The sequence below is a fragment of the Pleurotus ostreatus genome (genome assembly GCF_014466165.1).
Source record: "Pleurotus ostreatus strain PC9 chromosome Unknown scaffold_1, whole genome shotgun sequence".
NCBI classification, from domain to species: Eukaryota; Fungi; Basidiomycota; class Agaricomycetes; order Agaricales; family Pleurotaceae; genus Pleurotus; species Pleurotus ostreatus.
This window is the reverse complement of record NW_023503156.1, coordinates 348,919-374,960: the sequence shown is the minus strand read 5'-3', so window position 1 is coordinate 374,960 and position 26,042 is coordinate 348,919. Positions and strand designations below refer to the sequence as shown.

Sequence of the window (26,042 nt, the reverse complement as noted above, 5' to 3'; positions counted from 1 at the left end):
TGTTTGTTTGAGATACTCTGCCATTTCTGGTGGATTTTGCATTGGACGTAGGTGTTCAACGGCAAGTTGATGCCGCGAAGGCGTAAGATCGTGGGAAGTTATGTGTGACCATCAGTGCCCCGGGCTGGGAGACGCTTACCACTTCACCACCACGATCTTTTTTTCCGTCGCAACCGCCGTCTACACCACGCCCTCATCGTGGGCTGCTGCTAGTCCGCAGTTTACATTCCCTTTTCTTCCCATTACACTCGACGCGGCGTTTCGGCAGGGTTAACAAGCACCATTTCTTCTACCTTGGCCAATTGTCGTAGGGTCTCTCAAGGTGAGCAGAACTACACTAGAAGAGAGGAGAGGGATTCTGAAGCTGCGGCTGTCGTCGAGCAGTATCTTTTACGACTTTGAAGTGGCCAGACTCTCGCCACCATGAATCGACAGTCAACGATGAGCGTCCACCAGCAACTGGAGGCGGTGACCGACCTTTCGCAGCTCTCGCACATCACAGAAGATGTGATTGTAGCCTGCCTACGGGAGAGGTTTATGTCGGACCATATCTACACCAATATCGGCTCTTCTGCTCTTGTCGCCGTCAACCCGCACAAATACATCGCCAGTAACTCGGATGCCGTTCTCAACAAATATGCCGCGGAATATCGGGATACGTCCGAGCACAAGGAGAAGCTTCCACCACACATATTTCAACTTGCCAACAATGCGTACTACCACATGCGAAGGACAACGCAGGATCAATGTATTCTCTTCAGGTGCGTGACGGTGACGACCGACCGTGTGAGGATGCTGACAATTGGGTTTATCCAGTGGAGAAACCGCCAGCGGGAAATCGGAGAATAGACGACTCACCATCAAGACGTTGCTCGAGCTGAGCGTGAGCAATCCAGGCAAAAAGGGCGCCAAACTCGCAACTCAGGTCCCCGCTTCTGAATTTGTTCTCGAGACATTCGGGAACGCAAGAACCCTCTTCAACCCAAATGCCTCTCGTTTCGGGAAATACACCGAACTTCAATTCTCGGAGCGCGGCAGACTGTCTGGCATCAAGACGTTGGATTACTATCTTGAGCGCAATAGGGTAGCTGGTGCTCCTTCAGGCGAGCGCAACTTCCACATATTCTACTACCTTGTTGCTGGTTCTTCGCCCGAAGAGCGACAGCATCTTCACCTGCTCGACAAAATGACGTACAGATATCTCGGACAACGGACAGCACCTAAGTCCGCCAACGGACGGGACGACGATGCCGTCCGCTTCGACCAACTCAAGGTTGCTCTCAAGACTATAGGCCTATCGAAGCGACTCGTTGCGCAGACCTGCCAACTTGTCGCCGCTATTCTCCACCTTGGCAATTTGGAGTTCACCATTGACCGATCTCGCAACGAAGACGCCGCTATAGTTCGTAACACGAACATTCTTGAGGTTGTTGCAGACTTTTTGGGCGTCCAGCCCTCGGCGCTTGAATCCACAATGTCCTACAAGACGAAGCTTGTCAAGAAGGAGCTTTGCACTGTCTTCCTTGATCCTGACGGTGCCTCCGACAATCGGGATGACCTCGCAAAGACCCTCTATTCATTGCTATTTGCATGGCTCAACGAATACATCAATCAACGACTCTGCCGCGACGACTTCTCCACTTTCATCGGTCTCTTCGACCTCCCGGGTCCCCAGAATCTCACCAGCCGTCCCAACTCCCTAGACCAATTCTGTATCAACTTCGCCAATGAACGCATGCAGAACTGGATTCAGAAGCGCCTTTTCGAGAGCCACGTCGACGAATACAACACCGAGGGCATCTCACGCTTCGTCCCACAAGTTCCTTATTTCGACAACTCCGAGTGTATAAGGTTGCTTCAGAACCAGCCTGGAGGACTCATTCATATTATGGATGATCAAGCTCGTCGGGCCCCGAGGAAGACGAATTTAACTATGGTTGAGGCGTTTGGCAAGCGTTGGGGTAACCATTCATTGTTCAAGACTGGGGCGATGGATCGTTCTGGATTCCCTACCTTCACGGTCCACCACTTTAACGGCCCCGTCACTTACTCTTCGGAAGACTTCCTTGAACGTAACCTTGATTCATTGAATCCGGATTTCGTCTCCCTCCTGCGCGGCACAACGGACGGTGCTGATGGATCTGGGTCCAACAACCCCTTCATCAAAGGCCTCTTTTCAGCGAAGGCTATCGCGACTCAAGCCCATCCTCGAAATGAGGAGACGATTGTTGCCGCGCAGCAGCCTGTCAAACCCATGCGTGCGCCTTCGACGAGAAGGAAAGGCACGATCAAGCGCATGCCGACGGTCAAGGAAGGAATGGACGATGAACACGATGACGACGCTGCGCCAGCCAGTGGAGGTATCCCATGTATTGCAGGAGAATTCCGTGCCGCGCTCGATACATTGTTTGAGACGTTCGATGAGAGTCAGTCTTGGTATGTTTTCTGCGTCAATCCGAACGACTCCCAGTTGCCCAACCAGCTGGAGGGGAGGAGCGTCAAAGGGCAGGTGAGGAGCGTGGGCCTAGCGGAGATCTCAAGGCGGTGTATCAATGTCTTCGAGGTTGGGATGACTCCGGATGAGTTCTCGGAGAGGTACAAGGATGGGCTGGAGGCAGCGGGAGTGACGGAAGGGACATCCGGAGAGAGAGTACAGCAAGCGAGGACGGCGTTTGGCATGAGCGATAGCGACATTGTGCTTGGACAGCATAAGGTATGCGTAATGATTAAGTATTTTTATCCACGAGTTGAACACTGTATAGGTTTTCTTGTCACAAGCCGCTTTCCATCGGTTGGAGGACCAGCTCCGGTCCAGGGACGTCGAGGAGCAAAAGCGGAATCGTATTAAGGACGCCGAAGCTGGTGCCGGCCTTACGGCTGGTGGGATTGGCGATCCATATGGCCCCTACGGATCCCCTAGTGGTGAAGGGGATGTCTCGCCTTGGGCGGGAGGATATTCTGATCCTTTCAACCCATCAACTCAGGCGCTTCCCCTCGTTAGCAACGCTTCCCCTTTCCAACGTGCCGACATGTACGACGATGACGCAGACGAGCAGAAGTCTCTTCGCAGTGAAGACTATGATGGCCGCAGTCGGTTTACAAGCCAGCGGGACGACTCGGTTTCGAATTTCGGCTCAGAATCCTATGCTCCCTCGAGGAACATGTTCCAGAATGCTGACAAGAAAGGACTGCTGGAAAAGGAGGCGCTCCCTGGTGAGGTTCAAGAGGGTGAAACCACCGAAGTAGTGAAGGAGTCGTCTGCTCGAAGGCGATGGGTCGCGTTATGTTGGGTGTTGACATTTTGGGTGCCCACCTTCTGCCTAACGCATCTTGGGCGGATGAAACGGATGGACGTACGGCAAGCCTGGCGAGAGAAGTTGGCTCTGAATATCCTCATTTGGTTCGTCTGTGGATGCATGACATTCGTCATTGCCTTCCTCGGTATGATCATCTGCCCCACGCAACACGTCTTCAACTTGAACGAGCTCCGGTCGCACTCCCAGCAACTCAACCCGAACAACATCTACACCGCCATTCGTGGAGAGGTCTTCGATTTAAATTCTGTTGCTGAGGTTCATGGGAGGATAGTCAACGTCGTACCGCAAAAGGCAATTCTTAAGTACGGTGGCACGATCGCAGACAATATCTTCCCAGTGCAGGTAATGATTTACGGTTATAAGATGTCGCATTCGATGTTGACTTCGCTAATAGGTCAGCTCCCTTTGCAACGGCATAGATGGCACGCTCAGCCCGTTCATCACCTTGGATTCGAGTAACAACACGGACGAGAACGCGCAATATCACGATTTCCGCGTCTTCACCAACGACTCGAGACCCGATTGGTATTTCGAGAGTATGGTTCAGATGCGGTACAATTCCCGCGTCGGCTTCGTTGGTTATACTCCCAAGGAACTCAGAAATATGGCCAGCACGGGGAATTCAGTCGCTGTTTACGGGGGTCTAGTCTATGACCTCACGACCTACTTGAGAAGTCCTCCGGCACTTCGCGCTCCTTCTGGTACACAAGCTCCCCCCACAGACACCAACTTCATGCACTCTGCCATCGTGGATGTTTTCAGACTTCACGCTGGGACGGATGTCACAAAGAGGTTGGATGCGCTGAATATTCCTCCCGACGTCCTCTCGCGCCAGAAGGTCTGCCTACGTAACTTGTTCACTATAGGCAAGGTCGACAATCGTGAATCCGCACAATGTCAATTCGCTACCTACATCCTGTTGAGTCTCTCTATCGTCATGGTATCGATCATCGGATTCAAGTTCCTGGCTTCTGTCAACTTCTCTGCGCCTCGCGCACCAGAAGATCATGACAAGTTTGTCATTTGTCAAGTTCCATGTTATACGGAAGGCGATTCTTCTCTTCGTCGTACCATCGACTCTCTGGCTCAAATGAAATACGATGACAAACGCAAGCTCCTACTCATCATCTGTGACGGTATGATTGTTGGTTCCGGAAACGACAGGCCTACCCCTCGTATCGTGCTGGACATTCTCGGTGCTGATCCCAATCTTGATCCGGAGCCATTGAGTTTCCTCTCCCTCGGTGAAGGCGCCAAACAACATAACATGGGCAAGGTATACTCAGGCCTGTATGAATGCGCCGGTCACGTCGTCCCATACCTGGTGGTGGCCAAGATAGGGAAGCCGACTGAACGGTCGAGACCTGGTAATCGTGGTAAACGTGACTCACAGATGCTTTTGATGCGCTTCTTGAACAAGGTTCGTACTTGCCTGCATTCTTTAATTCACTTGGTTAATCCTGTGATAGGTTCATTTTAATGCCCCCATGAATCCGCTGGAGCTAGAGATGTACCATCAAATCAAGAACGTCATTGGTGTCAACCCAACTTTCTACGAGTACTTGTTCATGATCGACGCCGACACAACTGTGGACCCCTTCTCCGTCAACCGTCTTATATCTGCGTAAGTTCTTCGTAGGTTTTACTCGCCTTGGTTGCTGACTGGTACGTTTAGCATGATTCATGACAAGAAACTTCTTGGTGTCTGTGGAGAGACGGAGCTTTCGAACGCTAAACAGTCAATTATTACTATGATGCAGGTGAGATATGGTAGTCTTGTCCCTTCTAAACAATCCTAACTTCGTACTAGGTCTACGAATACTTCATATCCCATCATATGGCCAAAGCTTTCGAAAGTTTATTCGGCTCGGTGACTTGTCTTCCTGGTTGTTTCACCCTCTATCGTCTACGAACACCCGACACGCATAAGCCTCTCATCATTTCGAATCAGCTGATTCAGGACTATTCCGAGAATCGCGTTGACACCCTCCATACGAAGAACCTTCTACATCTTGGTGAAGATCGTTACCTCACGACCCTGTTGCTCAAGCATTTCCCGAACTTCAAGACTCAATTCGTTCGAGATGCCCATGCTTACACCGTCGCGCCAGATGATTGGAAGGTCTTGCTCTCGCAGCGTCGCCGTTGGATCAATTCTACTGTCCACAATCTAGGTGAACTTGTCTTCTTAGACCAGCTCTGCGGTTTCTGCTGCTTCTCCATGCGGTTCGTTGTCATGATCGACCTTGTTTCTACCATCACGCAACCTGTTACTGTTGCCTACGTGCGTATTCAAGCCTCTGTCTTCATGACTGCATGCTCACCGATTATACACCTAGATTGCCTACCTCATCTACTTAACGGCAGGGTTGGGCAGAACTATCCCGACAATCTCGTTGATCATGATTGCTGCGATTTATGGTATTCAAGCGCTCGTCTTTATCTTGCGGCGAAAATGGGACATGATCGGCTGGATGATATTTTACATTCTTGCCATTCCAGCATTCTCGTTCTTCCTGCCATTATACTCGTTCTGGAAGATGGATGATTTCTCCTGGGGTGCTACTCGTCTCGTCATGGGTGAATCTGGGAAGAAGATGATTGTTCACGTAAGTCGTTTTGAAGCCCCCAGAAGTCCTAGTTCTCATCCTTCATTCTGTAGGACGAAGGGAAGTTCGATCCTCGCGTTATTCCCCTCAAGTCATGGACCGAATATGTATGGCACTCTTCGTTATACATCGCACTTGGCTAACATGCAGCAACAGGAAAACGAACTTTGGGACAAAGAGTCGAATCATAGCATTGGTTCATGGGTCCCTCCCCAGAAATTCAAGAATGAGGGCTATCCTGAATCACACACAGCTTCCATCTATGGCCGAGAAACGTACTACGAGCCCCGTAGCCATTCACCGTCTCAAGGGGGCATGATGAACCCTCCTGGTTATCAATCTGGCCGTAACACTCCTCAGTCGCAATACGGTATGGCTTACCAGCCGGCGCCCTCGCGACCATTAACAAATTATCTGGATGTCGCTATTCCCTTAACCCAAGCTCCTGAAGGATTCGACTCAGAACCATCCGATGCCGCCCTGCAACGAGCAGTACAAGCCATATTACACACTGCAGATCTGAACGCAGTCACGAAACGAGAGGTCCGAAGACAGCTGGAAGAACAGTTTGGGATGGACCTAACATCTCGAAAGAAGGTTATCAACGACGCTATCGACGATGTTCTCGTCCGCAGAGCTTAGTTTGTTACGATTATATATAGTTCTTGGGTGTGGACCTCTGCTTTCTGTCTCCATGTGGATCTTTCTCTCTCGCTAACGACTTCGTACTGTTATATGAACGGTTTCTTCGCTCTTTTATATAGCTTAATGGACGGTGTGTCATCATGACTCTAGTATAGTATAACCCTACATCACATCCAATCGTTTCCTCATACGGACCTCGCATCCCAAGCATGTTTCCCTACTTATAATAACTTAGAACTATCGGCATCTAGCTTTGTGACATTTGATCTGATTTTGAACTGTTGCCCAGGTGGCAAAAGGTTAAAGTAGAGTTGAGTTGATGCAATCTCGAAGCAGCAAACGACGACCGATAAATAGCAGAGCGACAAGTATGTAGCAGTGGCAGCCCAGGAAATCCAATGATGTCCGTCGAATAAAGATATGTATAGTATTGTGTATTTATGCAGTCACTTCTATCCGCGTACGACCCCGACTGTAACTTCCGCGTCGCCCACACCAGAATCCTGCCCTCTCGCGCGGAGCGAGCTGACACACTTCTCCCAAGCCCATCTAGTCAGCCGCAAGACATCGTCATCGCCGAGGCTATCCCTAACATGCAGCTCGAGGGTCACCACTAGGGATTCGGCACTTGGCGAGCTCGTGCTCGATGATGATAACGACAACGATGTGGCAGGCGATGGAGTAAGCTGCCAGATATGAGGTGGAGTGAGATGGATTACTTGAGGATGCCGTTCGATCTAGGGAGTGGAAAGAAACGTGATGAGGTGATGTGTCGACTGGGAGGTCAGAAGGCAGTCTTACCTCTTTGATGACCCGGAGAAAGGCATCCATCTGGCCGCCAGCCGAAGAGCTCCGTGGAGGACTTGTTTGAAGTAGGACAGTACCAAGAACGACTGATGCTTTGTAGGCTACATTGAACGTGATGACTGTAATCAAACAAGCCAATCCAAGGTCACACATCTGGTGCTGAGAACTACGGAATACACAAACGTGCGTGTTAGTGAACCACGAATGTCGACATATCTGTGCAAGTGAAGAACGTACCCATCGACGCCAAGGGCGACACACAATAAGGCCGCGGCAAAAAGGAGCGGGGAGCAGATGTAAGGATTGGATAGGAGCTCGCCAGTCAGCGAAGTCGGGGGTTCGTCATACTCGTGGGCATAGCTTGTTCCGAACTGCCTGGAGAATAGCCTAGTGACGCTGCGTATGGTTGAGCCGAGTGAAGGAATGCGATTCCCCGTTACTGTCAAAGTATGCACATCATTTCACGAGCAAGGTGATGAATGTGATGAACGTACTGTGCAGGAGCTTGAAGTGATTGCGGTAGACCGCGCCATTTAGGAGCATGGTAAAGACGGTCAAGATGGTAAGGAAGATAGGGAAATCAATGCTGTAGAACTTATGTAAGCCTTATAGACAACGACGGGAGATAGGCAAGGAGATGGCAGAACTTACCCAACGAAAACACCATGCTCCTCTCCACCGCCATGATGATGATGATGCCCCTCTGAATGACCGCCGCTACCCACTCCGCCGCCAACTCCTGCACCAGCGCCTGCGCTCAGAAGGAGATGCTCGACGGTCTCTTTGCATACGTATACGGAAGAGAACATCAGGTACACTGCTTGAGCGAACATAAGAACGGTTTCTACTCGAGCGTTCCTACATTGAGACGAATGAATTTCACAAAGAAAGACACGGTCCTCAAAGAAGAGAGAGATACACACCCGTATGGTCGTCGTATCCGTTCCTTGTCTATCGAGCTTGCAGCGTTGCTTGGCTGAGATAGATGCTTCCCTCCCCAGACACCGATGCCGATTCCAAACGCATCGAAAACGGCCCAATACCCGAGGCCGGTAGACGATAATGAGCCGATCTGCTGGCCAGTTACCCATAACGAAGCACCTAGTACGAATTGTAGCACCCCAACTACCTTGGGACCGCTTCCCGTCAACCCAACGGGTCTATCGTCTACGTATTTGATAGGCATTTTATGTGAATGGGGGACATCTCCGGTCTGCGGAGGCAAATCAGTGCCGACGGATGACATAGGAGATGGATTGGGGGACATGGATGTAGCCGAGTTTGGGAAAGGAGAGATCGGAGTCCAAGGAGAAACAGGCGTAAGTGTCGGTTGGGTGTGTAGTTCCTCTTCACCTTGGTGTGAATGGCCGTTAGCCCCGGGTTCGAGAAATGAGAAGAAGTTATGCGACATCGAGTGTTTGTGATGATGGCCTCTTCGGGAATGAGACTCCGAGCCGGTAGAGGAGGAGCGAGACATTGCAGTAGGGACGGGGAGTTCACCAGGCGGCGCACGGGCACCGAACGTGAATCCCGCGCCGAGGGGAGTCGGCGGTTGGCGGGACGAACGGGGGAAGCTAACGTTAGATTCAGCGCTTGGGATTGTGCTCACAGGAGCCTCGATATCCTCAACGTGTACCTCTACCTCCTGCGCTCCATCCTCTGCTATCGAGTTCGTAGGAAGCGATCCTGGTCTCGGAAAGAATATCGAGAGATTGCGCGAGTGCAAGCGAGCGTGCCGACGACCTGAGCCGATTTTAGGTGATCCTGGTGCTTGGACGGGAGGCGGGGTCTCTTCAGTCTCAGGGAAAGCCATAGACGCAGCGAAACTAGGGAACGACTGTTTTGTTGGCGGAGCGGATGTAGGAAGGGAGGGGATCGACTGGGATTGGGGAGGAAAAGACGAAGCCAGAGGCGAGGAGATCGGTGGGGAGAAAGGCGTCGATATTGATCTCGTGCGCGAGTGCGCAGATGTATGGCCGTTGAGTGAAGGGCCATGTGCAGCAGACCCATGTGCAGATCCATATGGTTGGTTAAGAGAATGTATGTACGTGGGGGTCAGCGAATGTGAGAGCGTTCGTGCATGAGATGGGGAGGTTCGGTTGTTCAGCGGAGATGTAGGTGCTCGACCGATTCCGTTGGCAGCATGGCCATTGGGAGTTGGCAAGGACGGGCTACGCGCGGGGACAAATGCCGTTCGAAAGGGACCTGCAGACGATGGTGGATGCGACGGTACATTCGGGCGAGCATAGCCATTGATATGAGGGGGGTGCGTTGGCGAAGAGTTCACCCGAGTCCTCGAAGAGTCCACATCTGAGTCTGGAAAGGATACAGACGTCGCCGCCGAGGGCTTGATTATATCGTGGGCATCATCCTCGTCCCGACTTGATTTCCGTCTGTGCATTTGAGCTGAATGCCTGGCTTCCATAAGAATCACTGGCAACAGCTACGAGCTTTTTCGACTGTCAAATTGAAGCCCATTGAACGAGCCAGCGACATACCGAAGAAATCTCGACACAAAACTACCTTCCCTCGTATTGAACTCCAAGGTCAGATGTACTGCAATCACGAGCAAGCCCGCCAAATGGTTGCCACTAGCAATTGGCAAAGAGTGTTCAATGGTCTTGCAGAGGCTCTCGACGTCGTCCCAGGTGAGCAAGAGAAGAATACGTTCCTTTCGGTCCGTTAAACCTCTCGAGATGAAGAAGAATCCCTGAAACGAAGGAAGGTGATATGAATCTGTTCTGCTGAAATGATGATAAGTCAACGCTATGAGTGCCAAAGCAGCAATTGTTGATACCTCAGGTCAAGGAACGTTTCAAACCTGCTCTTCGGTCGACGTGCCGTCCTGTCCTGGAGGTTCTACGCTGATTCCAACGCAGGGGACCAGAAATTGCAGCTCCAGCGGGTGCCAAGTGAAGCGCATCACGTGATTACAGGAGCCTAAGCTCAGCCAAGCAATTATAACATTGAGGTAGCGTAGAGAATTGGTACAAGATTTGAATGAAGGGAAAGAGACATGCCTATAATGAGGACTGAACTATGCAGAGACGCGCCAAGTATATACCTCCAGAAGTAATCACTGCCTCAAGTACACTCTATCCAACGTTTTTTAGTCTCCTCGCACTATGCACTTGGGCGGTGATCTTATAGCGTATAAATGGGTGCTTTATCTCGTATATTCCTCGCATGGTTAGCTCATCTTGGTACGCTCAAAACTCCTCGAGTTTCTCTTACGAACGGGCTAGTCACATAAACGCCAATTCACGACTAGAAAATCTTACATTTAGGGATTTATTCGATGGCTTAATGAACCAGATATTGAACGATCAGTGACACAAGGACAGAAGTGTAGTGAGGAGTAGAATATCTGCACCCCTGGCAGCGTCCCCCAAAGAACGTGCACTGAATCACCAATTTGATACACGATTCGAGAAAGAAACATAGAGACTTGAGCGTTCGTATAAAATAGGAACGTGTGTATAGATCTGGTGTTCCCTTCGTAGATGAGAGATCTCGCACTATGAGCCTGGTACGCCGGCACTGACACAGCACAATTTTGAAACCCAGCGTTAAGGGGGACAAGAAAGGAAATGAATGCGCCGTCACGTGTGCTCGCACTTCAAGTTGGCCACAACCACTATAGCTAGTACTACGGTGGCATAACATGGCACCTCTTCACTTTCGACCACCGTAGATCAAGGACTCAACTATTCGAGCTACCTCTCGAAATTACCCCAAATTTCAACGTACAATCCTCGGCCTGTTAAGCAAGAGAGAAGGGATGTCAGAGGATTCGGACATGTCAGGACGCTGGGTTGGTCCTTGCACGATTAATAACTTCTTCAAGCTCGCAATGGCTAAGAAATTTACAAAGAAGAAGAGAGAGAAATTACCAAGGATTGATAAGAAGTTCTTTGCCGGAAATAAACCAGCAAGCGCAGAGGTTATGACCCAGATGTTTGTAAGTCTCAACTCCACCATTATATGATTATATAGTATCGCTGATAATACACGCTGCTACTTATAGATGGAGTTTTTTGGGCGCTATAATTTTCCCGGAATAAAACTCGTGGAGAGTCCAGCTCGCCCCGGGCCAGACCACGACTCCGAACATGGCTTGAAGGTTAGACCAGTCATCAACGTACACGAGGAAAGCAGCACGATGGAAGTCGATGGCCATTTAGCTGGTGTGGGGATTGATGACACAATGATAGAGTTATTCAATGACGACGAAGACGACGCGCCCTTCGAGGATGACTCTTATGAAGCAAAGCGGACTCGCGACCAGCTCGCAGCCTATGTGGTCGATCTCTGTGCTCGCCAACACCGAACGCACCTATTCATCGTCTACATCTACTACCCCTATGCCCGCTTCATTCGGTTCGATAGATCTGGAGCCCTAGTCTCGGAACGGTTTGATTTCACGGACGATTGCACTCCTCTCATTCGGTTCTTTTCGAGGTTCTCGAAAATGACCCAAGCTGGAAGGGGGTACAATCCTACCGTCCAAGTTGCAGACGAACTTGAAACCAAGGTCGCTCACGAACGTCTTTCGGAGTGGGCCCCAAATCCGAGGTACGAACGCCCTGTGTTCAAGATGGAGGTTCACGACGACCGAGAGCAAGCTGGCGGTAAAAGGCCCAATAAGCCGAGACCCCGCAAGTTTCTTGTTTGGGGATCCTTCGCCGATCCAGACTTGCCACTTGGACGGGCGACGCGAGGCTATCCAGCATTGGAAGTGACCGACGGCGTGGAAAACGCCCCCAAGGATGCTCCGATCATGTTCCTAAAAGAACAATGGCGCTCCACCGCGTTGCGCCAGGAAATCGACATACTTCGAGACCTAAACGACAAGGGGGTAGAACACGTTCCGACGCTGATATGCGGAGGTGTTCTCCCCGGCCAGGTCACACAAACAGGGTTATACGCTACCGGAAGAAGTGGTGAAAAGGAAATTGCTGAGCGTGCCCATGTTCGCTTCGTTGTATTGGAAGTTGGTCGGCCCCTCGAGCGCTTTTCTTCGTCGAAAGAGATGTTCAAAGCCGTGTACGATGCATTTCAGGGTATGTCTGGTGTTTTGATTCCCCTCGTTATCGGTCTTAATTTATTACCAGGGCATAGACAGGCGTTCGAAAAGTGCAATTTATTGCATCGCGACGTGAGTGGGGGGAACATTCTACTGTTATCGAACGGTGGTCTCCTGATCGACTGGGATATGGCGGCGAAGGCCGATGGGGAGGAACATGGGACTACGAGTGTGACCTCGGAGCGGGTAGTACGTCATGCATTGCTACCTGAATCGTATCCGTTGCTTATGGCTATGTAGGGTACTTGGGACTTTATGTCCATCGACCTATTGGGCAGTACGGGGCTTCCCCACAAAGTCAGCGACGACCTAGAGTCTTTCCTCTGGGTGGTGCTTTACTACGGCCTCCTCTACCTCCCTCACAACAAAGTCGATGAGCTCGAGAAAATTATCCACGTCATTTTCGAGGAGTATACCAACTACGGAGAAGCGAAGGGTGGCCAAGGGAAATGTTTGGCAGTAACGGCTGGACGGCACATTGGATTCAACGCCTGCCCTCCCTTAGAATTTGCAAATGAGCCACTTACACGGTTTGTACATACGATCCTGAGACTTCTGATGGACTATAGTCAAAGAGAAGCTGGTGCGCGCCGCAGACTAAAACCCCCTTCCATACTTTCAGATCGTCCAGATTATCTATCCTCATTGCCACCCCCACCCACACAGAAACAGCGGCAAGACGACATGGAACTTATCTTCAAGTTGGCACTCGATCTTCCTTGGCCGACGGACGACAAGTCTAGATTGAATATCGTGAAGAACCCCGAGGACGATCAAGCAGGTATTGAGTCAAAGAAGAGAAAGAATACGACTCAGAATGTCCCCGTCGAAGATACCGAAGACCGACAAGCAAAGAAGGCTAAGCGTTCTGCTGGGGACAAGACACTCACCAAGGCACTCAATGCAGCAGACGGAAGTCGGGACCCATGAGGAGGAGAGTGGTGCACGCGCCAGTTAATCATCTAAATCCTGTAATATGTAGCCGCAACTTCAGAAAGTTCAATTGCCAAATTAAATTTTGAGAAGCGAGCTGGTAGAAGTGTCGGAGAAATAGAAAGCCCCTGACCAAGTTGGATCAAGGGGTATCATGTAATCAAATGTGATTAAGTTGATCAGGGCCTTATCGTCGGGAATTTGGGACGGATCAGGGTTGATCAAGGCGCCAGTCTCTGATCATAGCGCAGAATAGCCGAGGCTGATCAAGCAAGATATAGTCGATAAGATATGATCAAGCATGACCAAATCTGGGAGCACTGATAAGCCTGATCAAGTGATTAAGCCCGACCAATGAAAAGCAAAATGATAACCGACCAGATGTCTGACCAATTAGGCGCCTTTTGATCAACATTCACACGCTGGACCATTACTGGGTCACTGCGAGAATCGAACCAAGGACCTGCCCTAGTTATAGTGTAGAATGATTACGAGAGTTACCACTAGTCTATAGTACTGTTATTATTATTGTTATCTCGCATAAGTATGACAGAGTTCTCAGGTTATTACTAAAAAGAGAGAGTGGAATTTTCATTACAACGATGGGCAAAGCGGACGATGGGGGGAGAGTACGGGACATGTATCTATGATTCAGAGTTAGGACGCACGTGTACGACCACTCACACGGCGGGGCGGGGCTACGTCTTGATTTACCTCAGCATGATTCGCACCGCGTCCTGTGCCGCGTCCTCGACCACCAACGCGCCCCTTCTTGTTCCCGCCCCTCTTAGGATTCGCAGAGATGGGGGTATCGTGTGCTGCAGGTGTGGTAGTGAGAGTCGGCTGTTCGAGTGGGGCCGCAAATGCTGCGTCGATGGGTGGGTCGGCCGGTTCGTCGCCGTCACTTTCCGTTACATTGCTGAGGTCGAACGTTTCGAGCTCGACATGCCTGGTACCTGTGTGTAGAATGGTTTCGTCGTCGTCGTCGTCGCTATCGATATCCCGGAGGGCCTCGCAAAGGGAGCTGACCCCATGCTGTCCTTCTGGGGCAGCGTTCACTGCCTCTGATGCCGCGCTGTCGTAGGTAATTCCTGCGAATACAATTTCTTGATGGATGCGAAACGCCTTGCGTATGGGCGCTGAGTCGGCGTGGAGCATGAGGGTGCCTTTGAGTTTGTAATAATACTCGCGGTAGGGGATTAGGCTAACAAGGCCAGTCTCGTTCAGTGAGCTGTCAGGTGAAAGTAGAAAAACGGCCTAATAGCCGCGTGTAAGCCAAATCAAATGGCGGCGAAATTGACGGACATACCGCAATAACTGCGAACGCGAGAGAGGCCGGAGTGAGCTCGTTTATGCCCCACAGTTTTCCGAGCGTCGACGTATGGACCGTGGGTTTATCGAGTGATGCGAATCCGAAGAGGATAACCCGCAAAACCTACAGTTGGTCAGTATTAGTGTTATTGCGGCGACGGTACTTCACGCACCCGGCCAATTATTGGATTGCAAAAGACCCTTTTAGGGCTCGCCTCAAGGTTTGGGTAGACAAGAGGGGGAACTTCAGGGTATTTTTTATCACCTGGAAACTTGAGTAGCGACTGGATGATGGTGGAGCTGGCTCGTGTGGCAGGTGAGGCCCAATCGCTCGCGGGGATGGGATATTCCTTGAAGATAAGAGGAGCGGCCCTCTTTAGATACTTGAGGGCGTCCGCCCGACCCTCTCCCTGCTTTCTACGAAGCTAGTTGATTCGTGTCAGACCTAATACTACTCCGATAAGAAGTGGGAACTCACCAGGCTACACCAATCATTTCGTGACTGTAGGAAACTGTGGTACTTCTTTGGTAAGAAGTCGTAGATCGCAGACGTGATGCCGAGCTTGTACGTTTCGAAAGTGCTGTAGCGTTCCTCGGAGTTGGGATGAAGATCAGGTCGTGGCTTTAGGAAGGAATTGGAATCCGACCAAGCTTCACACATGATGGCCAGCTTCTTTCCCAACTCCTTCGCGTCGTCGGCATCGGGGATCGACATGGATACACTTTTCTTTGCTCGGCCCCGTTTATCCATGTTCTCTGCCACGAGAGTGGCATTCTCGCGGGCGGCCTTGTCCTTATCGACGACAAGTGCTGCTAGCTGCAGCTGCATATCCTCAAGCCTCTGCGAGTGAGTAGCTCGTCAGTATAGTTGATCTGACTGGTGAATACAGTAGATATGAGCACGTACCTTACGAAGCGTTCCCGGGCTAGCCTCAGGACCGGGGAGGCTGAGATCCACAGCGGCCACGTCAGTGTCAGACGGGTCTGAATCGCTAAACGAGTCAGGATTGGGCATGGTGCGAGGGGATTATCGAACGAGTAAGTGGTTCTTGAATCACAAACTAGAAACCAACTCACTGGCTCAATTTATACGATGACCTTTGATAGTGCGTGTTCAATGGCTCTGTGCGACTTGGACATGTGGTGCCGCCGTGATCAACTCGTGTATGGTGGTGTCGTCGTGATGTGTCCTGAAGTACAGCTGTTCGGGTGTTATTGATGATGCAATGACGCCTGCCGTCAAACACGCAGTTCAGTATGTGGTCCTCTATACGTGTGGATTGATAAAGACCACTTACATTTGTATATAATAGGCCCAGTGGGTAATTAAGTCCGAAATCGAGGCCGGCCTTGAATGTCTTGCATCTTACACCGTTACTTTCTCGTGCCGATGATACGCGACTCCATTGACTGGTGCCCATTGAACCTTCTCTATCTTGGTTTGCCATTTACCATGGGTGTCCTCAGCCAACGCACCACCTGCACCAACGTCCATATGAAAACTACACACGACGCGCGGAAGATACTGTATGCGGTTGAAACAGGTCACTTACGGAAGGTGAAACATTGCCTCAGCAAGCAGCATCAAGTGCATGCCGGCGATATTTACGTTTGGGAAGAGCAAGTTGCGGGCAGTCAGGCTGCCACAACGGGCATAAGCATGCAGCGGTTTATGGATCCATACCAATGGAGTCCGTCAAGACTACGGGGTGTACGTCAGACTCTTATTGGCGTGTGGTTGAATCGGGCTCATACTAACACCTCATATTAGGATTTTCTCTTCTACGTCGAGAAATATGTGCCGACTCCGCCGTTGAAACCCACAAAAATGCACGCAAATAGGAAATTGCGAAGTCCCCAACCCCCCGTACTTTATCGAGGATGAATCCTTTGTCTCTTCGTCTGTCTTTGCTGGTACATATGCATATTCAAGATCATAAACACTTTGTAAATTTTGTAAAGAATATCCTACTTATAGAAACCGGTACCTAAGAAACATATCACCATCGACTGTATCAACAAGAAAGTGGTCACCTTGCAGACCAAAGTCAGGGACCACCAACACACCTCGTAGAATAGAGGATAAGAAGATGAACTCCGCAGATTTCCGAGGACGTGCTCTAAGGCGAAGGAGTTGCAAGTCAATGTCTTTCTGTTGTCTAATGCCAGATGGTCGGTCAAGCGAATGGACAAGAGCAATATCGTATGTGGCCTGGTTCACCGTAATCGTAAATATCATCAAAAGCTGTGCGACGATGTCCGTTCCAAGTGTTGTTGGCCGTGCAGTCTTGATTATGACATGATCATACCGTGGTGCTCCTTGGAACTTTGGGTTGCATCGGAGCAAGTCGGTGTCTTCTCGCCAGTCAACTGTTGACTCATAGTTGACCGTCAAGTATTTTCCAGGGTGAATCTTGGTAATACTGAGATGTGAATTCCATGTATGGCAGTTAAAAGCATACCTTTGTCAGTTGGTCTCCTGGGTTTCGGAGGTACCGATGTCCTGGCTGTCTCTCCACATCCAATTCTCTGTTGAGAAATTCCACCAATCGCAATCGGAACCGCTCAAATGCAGCATCACCTTGATGATTTGCTTCAACATCTGCAAGTGTGATGGGCTTGTCACGGGAACCAAGTGAATAATGCCCAGATGGTGATGCAATAACATCATCGTCCTCAGCATCTTCATCTTCAGGTGCTGGAGTCGGAGCAACCAGTTTCTTGGATGCATCGAGAACATTGATTTCATCCCATATAAAGTCAGAAACCTGTTTCAGGTGGTCGATCAACAAGATCTACAAGCACCAGTAATTTAGCATATGTCAAGAATGCATAGTTTTACTCACCTGAGGTGCAATATTCTTGAAGTTGGTCCGCCTGCGGTACGTGGTTTTCAAGCCGCCATGTGATTTCTCATAGGGCTTCGTACTGTAGTTGCGTGTTGCACCTTTCTGTTCAATATCGTCAAACAAATGAACATAGAGATGGTTTTTGGGGAAGTTCCAACTCTTGCGAAACTCTGGTTTTGTCTTTTCTTGATACTCCTTGACACTGTTAATTTCAATCATACATCTAAGAAGAGAACATACCTGAAGAAGTAGTGACAGTTGTTTCACTTCCTCTCGACCAGCGGAAATCGTCTCAGAGGTATGAACCTGCAGACTGGCGTACATCCGCAAGTTGATATAGTGTCGCATGCATTTGAGAAGGATATATCCTGCATGGTCAACCTGCCGGGTGAGAATATTGTGTGCTGCAAATAGAATACACTGTTGTTGTATCAGTACCATGCAGATATTTAGTTAGCATGATCTTTCACCTTTGATATATCTTCACTCTTGGAGCCGTCATTAAATGACAATGTGGTAATAGCTTTGAAGTGACCAAGGCGGCTCCACCGAGGAAAGGCCATCATCCTGACAATGAAATTTTGATTGTCAATATTGGGTAATCATATATCAATGAATAAACAAACTGATTATCAAGGGCCGTTAAAGACTTTCGACCAAGAGCATCAACGTGGAGGAGGATTTGTTTAAAGAGATGATCATCAAACAGTCCACCATCAAATGTGTGCAAACAGTCAAATGAGGTACTGCGATAAGGATCGGAGTTGGCAATTTTCCAAAATACATTCTACAAGTTACACCAAGTCAATAATGATATTTCGGGAGGAAAAGATCACTCACATCAATTCCTCGGAGACCATAGTTCTTGAGCAAATTATTGGACTCCTCTACAGTTCTCATTGCCATGGCATCGTCATATACCTTCTTCATAGTAGCTTGGGTACGGAGTGGATAAGTGGTATCATGAATGGCCAACTTATCCTCTGGGACCAAGCAAATTGGACAAGGGCAGTATGAACCTGTCCCCCTTGTCAATGTCATCACACAGCTAAACATTGAGTTAGCAAGGATGAATAGAAGACATAATAAGAGCCCATACTCTTCCTCATAATCGGCAGACTTTATGGGAACACAGGGATACAAGCTCCGCTGAACACCATCACCGCATTTTACCGCAAAGCCAGTATGAGAGTGAGCAATGATATCCTCCAGGATGACCCCCATTGCAAGATGATATATGGTTGCTTTATGGTTTGTCCATTTCGTTTTGCCTTTCTCGGGCGCTAGCTCCTCAATCTACATATTGTATATTAGCGGTGAACAACTTATGGAATCACTTTACTCACAATTGGTAGCCATCCCACCATAAAGCCACCACCTGGTCCCTCACCATTACGGATGTTGATATTCAAATTACCCACTCGGGCAATGACAGGATAGCCCTTAGCTGTCCCGAAAGTTGAAAGCCGAGTTTTGTCGGCATATATAATCAAGATGAAGGGCTTTCCATCATTCGGTAGTGTTGACTAATGTGAAGTTTAGCCATTTATTAGTGAGGCTAACGGTGGCTTACACCCGGCTTACCTGAATCTCCCACCACAGATCACCAGTGACAATATCATCGCGGAAACGTATCCAAGACTTGCCGTCAAACTTGAACAGCTGTTTGGCATCCCATTCAAAATGAGGGGCAAGACGGGGGTCTTGTACAAGCTTCATGACCCAATCCCACACAGGGCGTCGCCAAACATCATAGCTCAAGACTTTGCCCTTATATACATCAGAGACGGAGTGTTGCGTAAACTTGATATTATTATTATTGAACAACATGCACATATACATTTAATAGCTACACACCCCAGGCATTTTATTGGCAGCAAGCTTCCAGATATTCATCATCTCCTTATAAGATTGTAGCGTCAGAGCCCCACGGCTAGGGTCACGACCAACAGCACCGTAAGTGAGCTCAAGTAAAGTGTCGACAGCGTTTTCATTGAGCGATTGCGTTAACGCAATGGAGGCAAATTCGAAATCGCGGCGGGTGCGAAAGGGTCGCCATGGTTCATCATCGATGATGTAGTCGGGTTGTGCCTTCGAATTCAGGCCGTATTCGTGAAAATGATGGACCGTGGTTGGTCGTTGGCTCGACGGATGATAGTTGCACTTGATGTCATCTATCTGAGGCTGAATCTGATCACCTATGGAATCCTGCATGAGATCAAGGGAAAACAAAAACGATCAGGTGTTGCGAACCTTCAGATACAGGCGACGGTCCGGGTGTCGACTCGCGGCTGCTATCGCTGTCGACCCCGGCGCCGTGAAGGTCCAGGGGCGGCGGCGAGGGTGGATATGATGGTACAGAAGGGGGGGAATCGAGGGGTCGAAAAGCGAGGGATTCGTTAGGTGCTGGCACAGCAGGAGGGAGCGAGGTGATCTGTGATGTCGACGAAGCTTTGCAAATTCGTGAGCTCGAAACGGCCTGTTTTCAACGGCGGAATTACTTACCTTGATTTCTGTTACGAGCCTTCAAGATTTCTTGCGCGGCACGGAGCTTTTCTTTTGCGAGGAACTCAGTGTCCTTTGCGCGGTTGGTCTTCTTCAACTTACACGACGCCATGTGTTTGTTCAGCCCCCTTTGCTTGTAGGGCATGCCACATATGGGACATGGCACTGTTGAGCTGGTACCAGGGTCTGCCATCCTTCAAGCACGACGAGGCGGATGAGGGGACGAAGGAACAGCGGGCAGCGAGGGGTAGGTGAGAAACGAGAGGCCCACAAGTGAGCAACGGCGAACAAGCGGGCAACGGCGACGTAGGGAATTGGGACGATGAGCGACTGCGGTACTGAGCGACTGCGGTACTGGGCGACTGCGATACTGGGCGACTGCGATGGTGGGTGACTGCGAACCTGGTGAAGCGAATGGGCGGACTGGGGACCAGCAGTTTTCAACGGGGGCTGGAGTGGCAAGTGCGCAGCGGCGGGCAATGCACAAGCAACGGTGCGGGACAAGCGAGGAACGGTGGGCGATGAGAGCTGGTGCGGGACAAAATCCCAACGCTGGACAGTGAGCGAGTGGTGCTGCAATATGGTGTGGTTCAACGCAAAGGAGGGAACGAGTGTCATGCGGATGCTCGAACATCCATCAGTCTGTCACGCGGTGGCATGAGAAGACTGATGGCATTGGTTATCAGCCAATGGGAGTAGTGCATGCTTTGGGGAAACACTTACCAGTAGTACGGTAGTACTCCCATGTTCGTTTGCGCTCCGTCGAGCTCCCAGCTGGTCCTCAGAGGGTGACTTGATCAAGCTTGATCAAGTTCATTGTCTTGATCAGGGTCCTACCATTCTTGGAGCTGACTGACCCGGGCCGATGGATCTGATCAGAACAGATAAGATGCTGCCCCGCTATTGACCAGGCTCTGATCAAGCGCTGGTCGCGTGTCGGTCATCGAAAAATCTGATTGGCGCTTTTCACTTTCTCCGACAAGGACTTCAAGCGTTTGGCGCCTTGGCGCTTAGCCATAGTACCGCTACGGAAGATTACCCTCGGAAACATTCGAGTCTCTCCACTACGACCGCGGTTTGTCGCCATGAGTCTACGAAATCACTTGAAGAGTCTCATGGGAGGAAGAAGCGGTTCCCCCCTTCTCCTACACCACGACACTGAAGCTTCAACGTCGTCCGACATACCGTACTCTCCGTCGAGCCTGACTTCCGCGGACGCGATTGTCCACCTTGAGTATGATCCGGCCCAGATTCCTGCGAAGCCCACACAAGACGGCTCCTGGACGCGATTCATCTGCATCAGCGACACCCATTCGAGGACATTCAACGTCCCAGACGGCGACGTCTTGCTTCATAGTGGAGATCTTACACCTACAGGAAGCGTAGAGCACTTCAAACGCACGATGGAGTGGTTATACAAGCTTCCGCATGCCCACAAAATGTGAATACTTTTCGTTTCGATCAGCCCGTGATATGAGTTGAAGAATACCTAGAATTATTGCGGGAAACCACGATTTACCTCTTCACAACGACTGGTACGAGACGAATCACGATCGGTGGCATACAAGGGGTAAACAGGTGTGTAACGTATGTAGCTCACATTGCGAGCTGCCTCTATACGCAAATTCTAGCCTCTGGAGCCCATCTTAGACATGCTGAAAGGCGATAAAGCGAAGCGACATAGAATTGTATATCTCCAGGATGAACGATACGAGTTTCGAGTTGATGGGAGGACTTGGAGCGTGTATGGCTCGCCGGTGAGTATTGCCTACCAATGTCGATCGTATCACTGACGATTTGAAGTGGTCGCCCGAGTTCTTCAATTGGGCCTTCAATTACACCTCAGACGAAGCGGAGGGTAGGTCATTCATACTGCGTTTCCTTTTGTCAAACATATCCAGACAACTGCTCTAGGAATCATATCCAGACTCCCGCCTACAGACATACTGTAAGGTAACACGGTTTGCGCGACACGGCACTCATTATCATTTGAATAGATTGACCCACGGCCCACCTTACAAAGTCTTTGACCGCGTCAAGTTGGGAGACAACGTCGGATGCCAGGTCTTAGCCAGGCGTCTCCCCCAGCTCCGACCCCGCCTACACGTCTTCGGACACATCCATGAAGCCCATGGCGCGCAGATCGTCGACTGGGATACCACACCCGATCTAGCAAACTTCGTTGACGACACAGAATGGGACGTATCCTCCGACGTGACGATCCATTCCGCAGGATCTGCTAATGAGGATATCGCTATGGAGCTTCAGCCAAAGGAGCCCTCGGGCTTCACAACTCCCTCCGAAACGACTTCGGCGACAGATGAGAATACAGCTTCAGGAGGGCGGTTTACGGTATTTGCGAACGCTGCTAATTGGCCATCAGGAGCTCGCGCGAGTAGGGACGGCGCGCGAGTGCCCTTTGCAGGACCTGGATTCCAGCCCATTATCGTTGATTTGAGAAATTAAGACAGGCTTCTTGACTCTGCTCGATTCAATTGAAAACAAAGTCCTATTGCATGTAGGTCCAGATGTTTCAGTTATTTTCTACCGTTGAGTACCCGACGTCTATCCAAGATCGTAGTTGTTCTCCGTAGCGGATCGTGAAGATCAAGAGCCTGTGCAGGTTGTTAGCGATCTTACATCTCAGTCACACATCAAAGACACATACCCAAACCCCACCCATGCAATCAACGCGGCCGCAGCGTTGGTCGCGATAACGCCGAAGTGATTGATCGAAGGTAGGATCGCTGGAACGAAGAAGGAGAGGAGGAGTGCACGGCAGCCACTAAAGACGTGGCGACAATGAGCTACGGTAGATGGAAGTGGGTGTGCCTACTTACCTGTTCGCCGCCATGACCTCTGCGCTCCTCATATGCACAATGTCGACGTTGTACGCCGCGGATGGACTCAAAACTAGATCGACCTATCACAGCGTCGTCTCAAAGTTAGTATCTGGACCATATGTGATACAGAGTACTCGCCCCGATGCCGTTCATGAACAACCAACCGAGACAGAGGAGCAGCCCCATCCTCCCTGGGACATACTCGATTGTGAGGCCCGTGAAAAGTACGGAGAGTGGTACACAAAACGCCGCGCCGAATAGCGTCCCTCTGAGGCGATCCTCGGGGTACCAGTCGCCCCCTCGTTTAGCTCGGTAAGCGATGATGATTCGATCTGATATGTACCCCGCCAGAGGTGCGCCCACTGTTCTCGATTAACGGAAGGATTGTTTGAGGGCGAGGTCGCACGCACCCATATTGCCCACACCACAAGGGATGAAGACGGCGCCGATCAAGGCTTCATTCGTGATACCATACTTGGCTCCCTAGAAGAAATCGTGTTGGGTATAAAAGCAAACCACGCCAACGTGCGTACAGACTTACGATTGTGTATGCCAGGGGTACAAGAAGAACTGTGAGTTTGCAACGTGTGAGGCTTTTTTCACCACTGGCGGTCACTTTGTGAAACTACTAACCAAAATCAGTGACTAGCGCTGCTGTACCCGCTAGCATCTGCGAAGGAACCCATCAATGTTTCACTGCGTGGAAAATAATATGCATCAAACATACCACCAGCATAAGATTGGGGCTTCGCAGTAAACCCAGGCAGGAGAAAGGGTTCAACCATACCCATCTCCATTTTTGACGCCGCGTGCCGCCATTACTCTGCGGCTGTTGATCTTCAGCTTTCTCTGCACCGAGGGTACCGGGGTGACTTGTCTCTGGAAGCCAAAGCGCCATCGAGATCAATAGAGCCAGGCCGTAAATCAAGAAACCCCACTGCAGCATCCTCCAGGATGCGTAGTGCGTCGCTATGCCTGTGTTATAGTGGTTAGACAAGAGTAAATCTAGCGGCGATAAGTGCTTACCTCCAGTGACGGGGGCTATCGCGGGACCGAGAAGGACAGCCTAATTTCAGATGAGCTTCCTACTACGATGGTATCGTATTGTTGGGGCGTACTCACCCCGAAAAAGACACCCATAGCGAAGCCCCGTTCCTCTAGCTTGTATATATCGCCAATAACTCCAGCGCCGAGGGAAATACCGCCGGATATCCCCACATTCTGAATAAAGCGCCACGCAATAAGATAATATATGTTCTGGGAGACAGCTATCTGATATGATCCTAGACAGAAGAAAGGGAGGCCGGCCAGATATACAGGTCGTCTTCCGTCTATGGTTTTCGAGGATGTAAGTGTGTTTCTATCCACGAAAAGGGACGAAATACGCGTACAGAAGCCTGAGTACGTGGCCATGGCCATGCTGCCAAGGGCCGCACCGAAGATCGACATGCTGATGGTAAAGCTACAGAGGCGTGTTAGCAGATGGGGAACATAGCATCAAGTCTCGACACACGTCACAATCTCAGGTGAAGTTGCGAGATCATGGGCGATCTGCGGGATCGCAGGAATGAATGTCCCACTTGCAAAAACTATAATCATGCAATTAGTGACCGGTTTACGAGGGGAAAAGGATTGAGGCCATACGTGGAAGTAGGCCACTGAGGGAAACCAAGATCAATATACCCCGCTTTTTCCATGGGCTGAAGCGATCATAGACATTATCGTGGTCGACAGAAATATGCTCAGCCCTCAGGAGAGGCGTTTCTTCGGTAGTCATGGAGGTAAAGTCAAAGCGAAGAAGGTCGAGTCATTTCGTAAATATATGGGGTCAAGTGGGATTTCCACGCTTAGCGCAGATTGAATGATCATCTCCGCGTAGAAAAGGTGTTAGAGTCCTACCAGAAGTTGATTTATAGGTGCGAGCTCCAGTTCGGACCTGTCATCTGTCGAGGTGTCGAATTCTGAAGTTCAGAAGAGAAGAGTTTCGGAAGAGTTGGAAATCTACCTCCGACTGGATGGAATAGGAGATAGGAGACGACAGGAGGTTTGGTCTCACGGAGTTACGGTCAATGGCACTCTTATACGAGGCTATGAAATTTAGTCATAGGCGCGAGCCCGGATGGCTACGTACTACGAAACCCTCACCCAGGGCCACAATGTCTCTGATTGAGGAACTCAGAGATGAGACATAGAAGTGTTCAACGTGCCCATTGAATTTGGTGTAGATGCGTTAGCGTCGCCAAGGAGTACTAGTGGTCTCACCTCATGGATGATGGAACTCGTTAGATCAGCTCCATTACTCTCCAACTCAAGCACAGCGCACACTGGTTACGAGGTAACTCAGGACCATAATAGATTGTGTCTACCGCCAAAATCGCCACCTTGTTCCACAGGCCCGAAGCTACGCTTATCGTTATCAGTGCAGCCACAGAAAGCGGCTGCTGGAGGGTTGGCGGAGAAAAATCCGAACACTTCAATTTAGTTCGGCCACGCTCGCCATGTAGTTGAGGAAGCCGGGCGTCCTCTCGAGTACTTTTCATTATCAAAGCAAATGTTCAGCACCGTGTATCAGGTGTTCCAAGGAAAGTTCTATTGTCTTCTTTCATTACTTATTCCAAGATCACGGAGGTGATCCCCAAGCTCATAAAGCGGCACACGAAGTCTACGGATGGCTGCACCGCGATGTCAGCGGCGGGAGTATAGAAACACTGGGCGACGGCGACGGCAAAGGTGTTCTGAATGACTGGGACATGGCGATGCAGGTAGACACCGCTGAGGATGGTCCCACATGTAGTGAACGACGCGTGAGTCTTACACCTCGTTCCCTCATGACACCGAGCTTACAATTATCGCTTCAGTACTTGGGAACTCATCAACTCGTTGTGCGGTAGGAGGCATACCCACGAACTCTCCTATGATCTAGAATCCTTCTTCTGGGTCATACTCTACCACAGCCTCCTTTACGTTCCCCGCAACAAAGCTGATGAACTCGAAACTATTATCCCTCGTATCTTCGAGCAGCGTACTTGCGTCAGTGTGCCATCAGGGGGAGATGGCAAAATCGCCACATTGGCCCCCAGATATATGGTGTTTGGGGATAGTTTGGAGTTGAAGCACAGCAAACCACTGACGTTCTT

At 50.2% G+C, this 26,042-nt stretch overlaps 7 protein-coding genes across 7 annotated transcripts; 3 read left to right on the top strand and 4 right to left on the bottom strand.

The window, feature by feature from the left end:
- Window positions 1-423: 423 nt before the first annotated feature.
- Window positions 424-6,568, top strand: PC9H_000103 (uncharacterized protein; the record flags this gene model as incomplete). Its single annotated transcript, XM_036769766.1, has 10 exons — window positions 424-761; window positions 817-2,713; window positions 2,763-3,659; window positions 3,712-4,737; window positions 4,787-4,941; window positions 4,993-5,077; window positions 5,128-5,601; window positions 5,657-5,926; window positions 5,980-6,033; window positions 6,083-6,568. The coding sequence occupies 10 exons, from the start codon at window positions 424-426 to the stop codon at window positions 6,566-6,568; spliced, it is 5,682 nt and encodes a 1,893-aa protein (XP_036635611.1).
- A 455-nt stretch (window positions 6,569-7,023) lies between these two features.
- On the bottom strand, window positions 7,024-9,779 carry PC9H_000102 (uncharacterized protein; the record flags this gene model as incomplete). The annotated part of the gene is made up of 6 exons (XM_036769765.1): window positions 7,024-7,308; window positions 7,373-7,544; window positions 7,616-7,817; window positions 7,873-7,964; window positions 8,030-8,236; window positions 8,302-9,779. 6 exons carry the CDS (start codon window positions 9,777-9,779, stop codon window positions 7,024-7,026), a joined length of 2,436 nt encoding a protein of 811 aa, XP_036635610.1.
- Window positions 9,780-11,231: 1,452 nt separating this feature from the next.
- Window positions 11,232-13,394, top strand: PC9H_000101 (uncharacterized protein; the record flags this gene model as incomplete). The annotated part of the gene is made up of 4 exons (XM_036769764.1): window positions 11,232-11,339; window positions 11,406-12,445; window positions 12,500-12,635; window positions 12,705-13,394. The coding sequence occupies 4 exons, from the start codon at window positions 11,232-11,234 to the stop codon at window positions 13,392-13,394; spliced, it is 1,974 nt and encodes a 657-aa protein (XP_036635609.1).
- A 660-nt stretch (window positions 13,395-14,054) lies between these two features.
- On the bottom strand, window positions 14,055-15,723 carry PC9H_000100 (uncharacterized protein; the record flags this gene model as incomplete). Its single annotated transcript, XM_036769763.1, has 5 exons — window positions 14,055-14,654; window positions 14,707-14,832; window positions 14,882-15,133; window positions 15,187-15,549; window positions 15,616-15,723. The coding sequence occupies 5 exons, from the start codon at window positions 15,721-15,723 to the stop codon at window positions 14,055-14,057; spliced, it is 1,449 nt and encodes a 482-aa protein (XP_036635608.1).
- A 953-nt stretch (window positions 15,724-16,676) lies between these two features.
- On the bottom strand, window positions 16,677-20,808 carry PC9H_000099 (uncharacterized protein; the record flags this gene model as incomplete). The annotated part of the gene is made up of 17 exons (XM_036769762.1): window positions 16,677-16,696; window positions 16,752-17,121; window positions 17,171-17,503; window positions 17,555-17,752; window positions 17,798-17,977; window positions 18,028-18,124; window positions 18,184-18,344; window positions 18,398-18,605; window positions 18,657-18,853; window positions 18,904-19,083; window positions 19,142-19,360; window positions 19,415-19,755; window positions 19,811-20,008; window positions 20,063-20,159; window positions 20,222-20,635; window positions 20,695-20,728; window positions 20,786-20,808. The coding sequence occupies 17 exons, from the start codon at window positions 20,806-20,808 to the stop codon at window positions 16,677-16,679; spliced, it is 3,270 nt and encodes a 1,089-aa protein (XP_036635607.1).
- Window positions 20,809-21,147: 339 nt separating this feature from the next.
- Window positions 21,148-22,528, top strand: PC9H_000098 (uncharacterized protein; the record flags this gene model as incomplete). The annotated part of the gene is made up of 6 exons (XM_036769761.1): window positions 21,148-21,503; window positions 21,556-21,640; window positions 21,694-21,819; window positions 21,866-21,920; window positions 21,977-22,010; window positions 22,060-22,528. The coding sequence occupies 6 exons, from the start codon at window positions 21,148-21,150 to the stop codon at window positions 22,526-22,528; spliced, it is 1,125 nt and encodes a 374-aa protein (XP_036635606.1).
- A 67-nt stretch (window positions 22,529-22,595) lies between these two features.
- PC9H_000097 (uncharacterized protein) lies at window positions 22,596-24,682 on the bottom strand (the record flags this gene model as incomplete). Its single annotated transcript, XM_036769760.1, has 13 exons — window positions 22,596-22,677; window positions 22,731-22,847; window positions 22,903-22,975; window positions 23,040-23,267; window positions 23,316-23,388; window positions 23,447-23,475; window positions 23,539-23,575; window positions 23,633-23,880; window positions 23,932-23,971; window positions 24,028-24,236; window positions 24,297-24,367; window positions 24,419-24,494; window positions 24,550-24,682. 13 exons carry the CDS (start codon window positions 24,680-24,682, stop codon window positions 22,596-22,598), a joined length of 1,416 nt encoding a protein of 471 aa, XP_036635605.1.
- Window positions 24,683-26,042: the final 1,360 nt, after the last annotated feature.